Source organism: Phoxinus phoxinus (genome assembly GCF_949152265.1).
Source record: "Phoxinus phoxinus genome assembly, chromosome: 22".
Lineage (NCBI taxonomy): Eukaryota > Metazoa > Chordata > Actinopteri > Cypriniformes > Leuciscidae > Phoxinus > Phoxinus phoxinus.
Genome location: NC_136897.1, coordinates 23,440,315 through 23,450,447, shown reverse-complemented (window position 1 = coordinate 23,450,447; position 10,133 = coordinate 23,440,315). Strand labels below are relative to the sequence as shown.

The 10,133-nt window shown below is 37.5% G+C and overlaps 1 protein-coding gene across 1 annotated transcript in view; it reads left to right on the top strand.

The window, feature by feature from the left end:
• Positions 1-1,144: 1,144 nt before the first annotated feature.
• The window catches only part of xxylt1 (xyloside xylosyltransferase 1), a 29,924-nt gene continuing 20,935 nt past the window's right edge, over positions 1,145-10,133 (top strand). The window contains exons 1-3 of the mRNA XM_079597757.1: positions 1,145-1,334; positions 2,532-3,099; positions 9,102-9,249. Coding sequence (XP_079453883.1) covers positions 2,614-3,099; positions 9,102-9,249 — 634 coding nt within the window. The 5' untranslated portion in view covers positions 1,145-1,334; positions 2,532-2,613. The remainder of the gene's footprint in view (positions 1,335-2,531; positions 3,100-9,101; positions 9,250-10,133) is intronic.

Genomic DNA, 10,133 nt, shown 5'->3' with positions numbered 1-10,133 from the left:
ATGGCTCATCCGACTTTGTTGTGTTATCCTCATAGACAGTGGTTATCCTCCTCGTCCGTCTCTCTCCCCATTTCACACAATAGATGTAAATAGACAGTTTTTAAAAAGCTAGCTAGCAACTAAACTCACACTGTATCATCTTGGATGTGTGTTGATGCGCGCGCGCGACCGACCGACAGCACAGGCAGTTGCTAGGCGATAAGTTGAGCTTCTAATCAAATAAAAGTAAACGCCTGGCATTGGCCAATCCACTGTTTTACCCGTTTTTACCATGGTTTTTACTCGTTTACGGACACAGGATTGGATGTACTGTACACAACTATGAAGAAAACACAGTAGCGGTAGACGGAAACGGTTTAATTTGAAACCAGGAAATTCTACTTTAGAAGTATATTTTCACAAAAAAACGGGACAATTCGTGTCCCGGGAAAGAATATTAATTTTCTGGGACTGTCGCTCAAAAAAAAGAATAATCCCTGGAAAACATCGGGCACCCCTCCTCCTCCTCCAGCTCACGCCAGCGAGGAAACGCTGGCCCAATGTTGATCCTCGTTCTGCCTTTAATACGATCACTTTCTCGTTTCCTCTTGTTGCTTTCCTCCGACAAAACCTTTGCTTTCTTGCTTTTCTGTGCTGCTTCGGCTATGACTATAACATTTGGCAAACAAACGCTAGTTTGGCTCGCACGTCCGATTTTAAGGAAGTGGGGGTGGTGGTGGAAGTGACGTATATGCCGTAAAGCAGTCGAATTTTGTAGTTCTCTTTGTTCGCCGGTTACTACCCGAAACCCGAAGTTTAAAAGTACGATTAAAAACGCTACAGACCCCGTCGGGCTATGGCAGACGTGTCATTCAACCTATTGTAAGTCGATGTACCATCACAAGAGACTTGGAAATATATTATTAAGGTTGAAAAGTAACCTAGTGCTGCTTTAAATCCTTTATTTTTCAATGTGGTAGCAGAATTTGATAACTATTTTATTTAAATAACAATGAAACATATTTGTTAAATTAAAGCACTGATATATAACTAATAAAAAAAAGTAATTTACACACAAAATAAAACGGATTTCTTAAAAGAAAAAGAAAAAAAAAGATGCTCGATCTCTCTACCATGTGATTGTGAGTCTTTTATTATGAACTGTTCCACTTCCGGTGCGGTGATGTAGGACGCGCAAGTGTTTAGATGTCTCGTGTCTGCACATTTCTTCTGCCATTGCAAATAGTTTTTTTTTGCTTCAATGTTTAGTGACAGACTGCTCCACAGTTTGCTTTCAGCTGCAGTGAAGGACTTCTGATGTAAATGCTCGTTGCTGAATGAGTCATGTGACAGCGGTAAGTGACAATCATGTGCAGTAATTTAACTGTTGCTTACATGCCATCCTGCATCAAGATTCACGGATTATTCATGTATGGATTTGCATATTTAAAAGAACGTCTGCTGCTGACTTTCGTTAGAACTGACACCTTTGAAGGTTTCTTGTTTGAAATTGTCATTTGACCTGATTGACTTAAAGGGACAGTTCACCCCAAAAAGAAAATTCTTCTGACATAATTTACTCACCATAATGTCGTTCCAACCGCGAATTTTTTTCATTGTAGCAAAAACCGTGAAATATTGAAGAGTATTTATTGACTTGTTCGCTATATTCCATAATAGACATAAAGCATTGCATTATATCAAACTCACTTTTTTCATTCCAAACCTGTATGTATTTCTTTCTTCTGTGGAACACAAAATTATGACAAAATATTATTAAATTTAGGATAACTAACTCTCCATTTAAAAGAGTAGTTGAGTAGTAAAAGACATTTGTCATTTTAAACTAATTTCCTTCTACACTTGAACACAGTGAATGTTTGAATAACGACCTTCCTGCCCTCTTCCATACTGTGAATGTGGACTGGGCTGTCAATCTCCAAAATGAAAAAAAAACGAAAAAAAAAAACAACACCATAAAAGTTTTATAAAAATGGTCTATATGACAAATCATATGACAGATTTATGTGATGAACAGGCCTTAATTTAAGTCCTTATTTATTCATCCCCTTTTCTGTAGCTACAAAAACAAAGATAGTAACCTCAAGTCAAGTCACCTATATTTATATAGCGCTTTATACAATACAGATTGTTTCAAAGCAGATTTACAGTGATAACAGGAACATTATGCTTTTTGGCTGCTGTTCAGCTGAAGTCAGTTTAGTGTTGATACAGTTCTGTTGTAAAGATCATCAATTATTAAATTAGTTATTTTCCTCTATAGAGCAGTTATTCCAAAAATTATGTCATCGTCCAGTTCAGTTCAGTTCTCATAAAACAGCGTCAGTACTGTCAGATCAATAATATAGCTAAATATTAAGTGTCCCCAACTCAGCGTGACATAAGGAACCCAAACTTCATCAGGTGACAGAATGGGGGAAAAAATAAAACTTTGGGAGAACCTTCGATCTCATTCGGTATAATATCAAGTTTTAAGTCATATTTTCAGCTCAGCAAATGTCATTGATAAATTCCTTTTTCTTGCATTCAAGGCATGATCGGAGATTAAAAACGGTCAACAAGACGAGAAACAAAGGGCATCCTGACCCATTCTGTGCATGTAGAAGTGGATCCATGGGTGTCCTGCGGGTCCTGTCGGTCGCCATGGGAAGGATCAGCACTTTTAGGTCCTATCAGATCATGCTGCTTCTTGCCGCAGCCTTGGCAGTGGTGGCCTTCTACTACTTTGGCTCCGAGAAGCAGAACTTCTCCAGCACCACAAAGCGGATCAAGGAAACACAAGCGAGCCACAACACCAACCGTGATGATGCGGATCTTTCCATAGACATCCGGTCCGGACGTCCAGAAAGCAGAACAGGAACTGGAGATGACCTGGAGGGGAAGCTGTCACGCTTTCATGCCCTCATGATGTTCACCAAGGTTGACAAGAGCTTGAACCTTCAGCAGAAGTTTCAGGTGGTCATGCGCTCCATGGCCAAACATGGCCGGTTCTTGGAGGATGAGATGCTGGTTCTCCACTACGTCTCTGATGCGGGCAGTCAGGAGCTGGGGGAGAAGATGCTTCCCGAACTTCTGCTGGATGCAACCTTCCGGTACGAGGTATGTCAGTGGACCTCCATGTTTTGCAATGTGTGCTGATGACTCCCTTCTAGTTGATCTCATGCTTTGATCTCTTTAAAATATTTGCTGTCTGAATACATTTGAATAATAATAATTATTATTACTATTGAGTTGCAATAGTTCAGAAGATGATTCTAATATTACCGTATATTACATTGTTATAGTCATAACCAATCATATAAAGCATACTGTATATATGACATATAATAAAATAAAATTAAAATTATATGCATATCAGGGCTGTTAAACTTAATTAATCGCGATTAATCGCATCCAAAATAAAAGTTTGTGTTTGCATAATAAATGTGTGTGTACTGTGTATAATATAAATACTCACACGTTTCTGTGTATATACACAGAAAAATGTGTTATTTATATATAAAATATTTATAATTTTATATATAATATAAATTATATATAAATCTATATACGCAAATATTTCTTAAATATATACAAGCATGTGTGTGTATTTATATATACAAAATAATTATACACAGTACACACACATTTATTATGTAAACACAAACTGTTATTTTGGATGCGATTAATCACGATTAATTGTTTAACAGCCCTAGTTTTGTTACTAAAGGGATAGGACATTTTTTAAAAGAATCTTTTTTATTCCTGCTGCCTGCTTCTTTAGTTTAGCTATCACTCCAAAATGAAAACTAAGTCATCATTTACAAACCCTGGTGTATGTCCTTCTTTTATGGACCACAAAACGAGAATTAAAAGAAAAAAGTCCCGCTCGCGCTCATCCATATACTGGCAGTGAATAGCAACCAGCATCAAACTTTTTTAAAAAGATGCAAAAGTGTCACAGAATGATCCCATGCAACACATGCCGTGTATTCCAAGTGGGTTTACGACTGGGTTTAGTGTCCTAAGTTATTAGAACCGTGACTTTAAAATGCAGTGTCCCGCCTGAAAAAGGGCCGAAGGCATTTTGTGCTGTTGGCAGGCACAGCAGGTGGCAGTGCAGGAAAGCTGAACTCCGACAGGACTAGAGGTCACACCGCAGACGTTTCCTTTACATCAGCTCACAGAATAACAACACGCAGCTCTCACACTGCAGTCTTCCCTCAGGACCGCTCAAACGGCCTGTTATCAAACACTTTCACACTGTAGATTCTTCAGTTCATCAAAACAACTAGGCTCATTCTGTGAACACACTTCTTATCAAACTATTTAAGCTTAAATCAATAAAATGTTTTGTTTTTCACTGAACGATTATTTTAGTGTTTAAATAATGCAGTCAAGTAGTCACCCATTTGTTCAATAAATCACACTTTAGTAACTGAAGTATAAAGTAAGGCTTTCATTGTCTGCGTGTTGGTCACATGGGGGCAGTGTTACTCTATCACAGTGGGTTTCCTCTTTGAGCTTTAGGATCTTTGGTCTGATCCTGTTGTTGAGGATTTGTCTGTAGAAGCATGAAGTAAACTTGGCCTAGTTCAGGCAGATAGGTTGTCACTGGACTTTTAAGGTTAGGATATTTTCTTCATCTCAGTTGATTGATCGTGTAAAGGCAGACAGTGCAACTTTTCTGCTGTGGATCATGTATCGAGCAGACAGCAGTGTTTCCTGCCTAGCAACAGTTGCCGGGCATTAGTGGAGGCTGATCCTCTCTCTTGCTTGGACTGGCGGATAGACAGTGGCTCAGTTTTGCAGGGATGCTGTGAGACTGAGGTGCAGATTACCTTCCTTTAATCCAGACTCATTCAACACACACACACACACACACACACACACACACACACACAATAAGATAATGAGTATTTGGCTTAATGCAATGTCCGATAATCATTGTCACCCATCACAACATGTGCTGCAACATTTTGATTAAAGCAGTTTTAGACACACACACACACACACACACACACACACACACACACACACACACACACACACACACACACACACACACACACACACACACACACACACACACACACACACACACACACACACACACACACACACACTAAACAAGAGCCTATTTCAGTAGATACTAAATTTGGATGATGATGATGATTATTATTATTGTTATTTGGAGCCGTAGCAATAGTAGTGGATTATATATTATATTATATACAACTAACTATTGTTATAATGGTAATAATAATTATAATAACGTTCAGTGGTGAGGGTGTTGATTATGATTGTTGTTGTTTGGAGTAGTAGTAGTTGTACTTTTAGTAGAATATATATATATATATATATATATATATATATATATATATATATATATACATGTATATCTAATTATATTTTGTACATTTATTTGTAATATAATATATAATACAGAATTAACTGTTTTAGTAGTAGTGGTAGTAATAATAATTTGATGATGATGATGATTGTTGTTCTTATTGTATTTGTATTAGTGCTTGTTGTAGAAAACTGGCCACTTTATTAGGTACACCTGTACAACTGCTTATTAATGCAAATATATAATCAGCCAGTCACATGACAGCAACTCAATGCATTTAGGCATAGACATGGTCAAGATAATTTGCTAAAACTAGAGAATTTGTTCAAACGGAGCATCAGAATAGGGAAGGAAGGTGATTTTTAACGTGGCATGGTTATGTGTGTTAGGCGGGCTGGTCTGAGTATTTCAGAAACTGCTGATCTGCTGGGTTTTTCCCTAGGGTTTACATAGTATGGTCTGAAAGAAAGAAACTATTCGATGAGCGTCAGTTTTGTAGGCGAAAATGCCTTGCTGATGCCAGAGGTCAGAGGAGAATGGCCTGACTGGTTTGACTTTGAACTGATAGAAAGGCAACTCAAATAACCACTCGTTACAACCGAGGTCTGCAGAAGAGCATCTCTGAACACACAACACGTCGAACCTTGAAGCAGATGGACTACAGCAGCAGAAGAACACACCAGGTGACACTCCTGTCGGATTAGAACAGGAAACTGAGGCTACGATTCGCAAGTAGCTTTGTTTAAATGTCACAGCCTACCAGAGTATTGTTGCTGACCATGTCCATCCCTTTATGACCACAGTGTGTGTACCCATCTTCTGATGGTTGCTTCCAGCAGGATAACACCATTTTAGTTTCAGTTAATTATAATAACCCTGTATGCATACAGTTATTTTTATACTTATTTTTTATTAATCAATTATTTTTAGAGTGTCATGTTGGCATGTGGTTTTTAGCGCAGGCTGTTTTGGGCTACAGGCTATAGACTGAACTTGTCTCACACTCAAAGCTGCGCAGACACACACAGCGTGGAAATTGTGGGCTCACAGACTCCCACACAGTCTCATGATGAGATGATTCCATGAACTCACCAGATGCGTGTTCTCTGGGAAGTGATGACGACACCATCATCAGCTGGTGCTGGGGGGGAGAAAGGTCATTATGGTTTACCGAGCTCTTTGCGGAACCGAATGAAGAGTGTAATGCCCAGCACACATTGTATGATGTCGGGCTGTCCCAGACGAAAGATGATCAATCGCGTCCATATTCTCATCTTTCGCTTCCTCTTTTTTTCAGCGCATATACACCAAAAAAAAAAAAAAAAACACAGTCATCTTGCTCTATTTTGTTACCACTAGCACATGCTGATGACATTAGTATTCTATAACTTGCGTTGTAGCCTACGATTCAATAGCCAAGGTGTCATCATTGTACAGTCTACACAGTATCCAAGTTTATTAGATCCATGTCATACAGTGTGATTCGTAATGATTTTAGGATTGCCGAAATCGTAGTTTGCAGCAAGCACAAAAGGTTGATGGTTTGAAGAATCCGGGTTTCATTCCGTATTGCAGTTTGACAGCATTGGCAGATAAAGGTAGTTAATTTATTGGTTTCATATTTTTGGTTATGTACCCCATACATAGTAGTATCTTGGTATTCTCTTAAGTATATTGGACTACCGGAAATATGCCAATCACTTAGTTCAATAAATCAAATTACCATGGTAATATCATTTTATACCATCAAACAAGTTGTTGTTGTGTTGAGTTCTTATGATTCCCTCACAGAACATTCAAATTGTCAGTAATACTTTAGCAAGCATCCAGTCTCATATAATAAAGTACTATCTCGCTTTATTAAAGAAAATCAGAAGCACATAAATGACCAGCAGGCTCTGCTTCAAGTCCCCATGAGCATTAACACGTTCATAAGCATTTAATTTAATAATACCACGGTCATTTTTGCACAGCACTTCATGTGCTAGTAATGGAGATTACACTGAGCTCTGTATTCAGAAACTAATTTGAATTCCTGGAAGAGATAGCTGGTCCCTGCAGTTACTTCATCTATAAAATAAAACTAGTGTAGTTTCTGTTCCTAACTATTAGTACTTTTCAAGTGAAATGAGGAATTCAAATGAGTGTTCTGTTCTCTTTCAAGTTCTTATGAGCAAAATGTTTCGTTTTCTCTGTTAATTTCTCATTGCTTCTGCATTATTTAGCAGTTGCTTTAAAGCATTTTTCTTATGAAAAATTCAGGGCGATATCACAAATAAACTGTGATGAAATATTGAATGGGTGCTCCCAACTTGATACAGGGCAGATTATTATTATTTTGTATATATATTTTTTTTTATGGTGCTTGACTAGTTTTGATGGTGTACGCTCTAATTCACTGGGTTTCTACGCACACTTGTCTTTACATTTTAAATTTTTTACATTCAGCAGATATTATTTTTTGATAGAATGTTTGTTTGATGGATGTCTCAAAAAGCCTTTATTTTTATTAAAATGTATTGCTGTCATGCCTCAAGAAACATTTCTTCTTATCATTATCAATGCTGAAAACGGTTGTTTCTTAATATTTTTGTGCAACAGAGAACAGCATTTATTTGAAATAAAAATATTTTGTAGCATTATGAATGTATTTACTGTCATTGATCAATTGAATGTGTCTTTGCTCAATAAAAGTATTAATTTCTTTAAAAAAAAAAACGAATAAACAAATAACAAATAAAAAAACATACTGACCCCAAACTTTTGAACGGTAGTTTGTTACGGTTCATGCGTTCACTGGGAATCAAACCCACGACTTTGAAAAAAACAACAACTTCACTTGCCATTTGTAATCATTACATTTTCCCAGTCAATTTTCTAAAGAAGTAAAATATTGATAATTGTCTTCCCATTATCTTTGAATGGAGAATTTAAATTCTCTACTTCTATTTCGTGTCTCAGTCCTGTGTAGCCGAGTTTGCAGGACACTATTGGATTGGAATTGACCTATTTATGGTGAAATGTGAAAACCGTCTCTGTGAATCAAACTGGTCGCTTCAACTTTCAATTGTACATTTGTCAGAATGTTGCATTTCCTGATAGATACAAGAATAGTCCAAAGATATACAAGCTGAAGAAAGTCTTGGTTGTGCGAAGGTTTCAAAGAAAACATACAACTAATATTTGTCTTACTGTACTTTTGCACATATTTCCACACAAATGAGACAAAACAAATGCTTGGTTTGTTACAAAATCATTATCAACTGTGTTCCTCGAATCCTCTGAGCTTGTGCTGTATTAGTGCTTTTGTGTCGCCAGACTGAAGGTGGAATGCTAGTCCTATGGCAGAAACATATTATACCCCTGCAATCAAAACCTTAATGGGAAATCTGTGATTACTGAACACCCATCCCCCTTCCACCTTCATCGTCTTTGTGCAAGCTAGCGAGAGATACACATTATCTGATTGCATGAGTCAAGTCGACGCCAAAGACTTGCATTGCGGAGCAGGATTAGGGGGCTGGTTGCACTGCAGACAAACACATGTATTGTGTGTTTTCAATGGAAGGAGCAGTACAAGACGACTGTCAAGGCTCAGTGAGCCAAATGGTGAACACCTGAGAATGAAATCTCCGTGCCAAAAGATGGCAGAAATACAGCTCACTCCTGTCCACCCATGCACGGATTTACAAAAATGTAGTGTCAGTGTCACTAGGGTCACAAAAAAAAGTCCTCATTTATCACATACATTGTCTGTTGTCTTTTCCAGGTGGTGTTTCACAATGTAGAAGCCCTTACAGAGAAATTATTCCCCATCGTGGAAGCCATGCAGAAGCACTTCAGTGCAGGTTCCGGCGCGTACTACAGCGACGCCATCTTCTTCCTGTCGGTGGCCATGCATCGCATCATGCCTGCAGGTGAGATGCGTGACTCGGCATTGCCATTGTTAATAGGCACAGGAAAGGAAATTGCTACTTTTATTTAGCTTTTTTTAATATTGTAATGTTGATGTCCATTAATAAACCGGGCATTGTATATTACAATATTGTTGGCTCTTTGACAAGTTGCTCTTATGGAAGTCGTGGACAGTTTGTGGACAATAAAGGTAACTAAACTAAACTAAACCTAAAGGTTACAATTTTGCAGTTTCTGCAACACTAGCATCTCCATATGAAATTGCAGGAATAATGACTGTCCAAACATGGAACCACATAAAGGCCATGAATTTCTACTAAAAAAAGTTATTAAATAAAGCATCTAAAAGCAATCAAAAATTATATTGTATTAATTATAACAATTGTTGTTTTTATTTATCTATTTATTTATCTGTCCATCCATCTGTCCATCCGTCCGTCCGTATTTTTCATGTATGTGCGACTGTGCGTGGTTGTTTATATATGGCTTTTGTTGGCTTCCAGTACTGTCAGTTAGAGAAAATAGTCATTATTTTTGCAATTTTGCTTAGTGACGCTAATATCAAATAAATTACATCACCTTTAACATTTTAAATGTATGTTTAGAAGTTGCATTCTTTCTGTTTTGTAAGTCGTAATTATTATACTGATTGAATTATTATTAACACACTTTTTCACAACCATATTGGGGGTGCGCATAAGACTGACATGACACCTTCGTAATCATGACATGACACACGTCATTAATATGAAGGAGGTTGTATGCATGGTTATGACAACTGTCATTAAGTGTCATTCGCTCAATTATGACAATTTTTATGCAAATATGACATTGTCTGAGATGTCTTTGTTATGACAACTTGATATAAACCAGTACATCATAACCT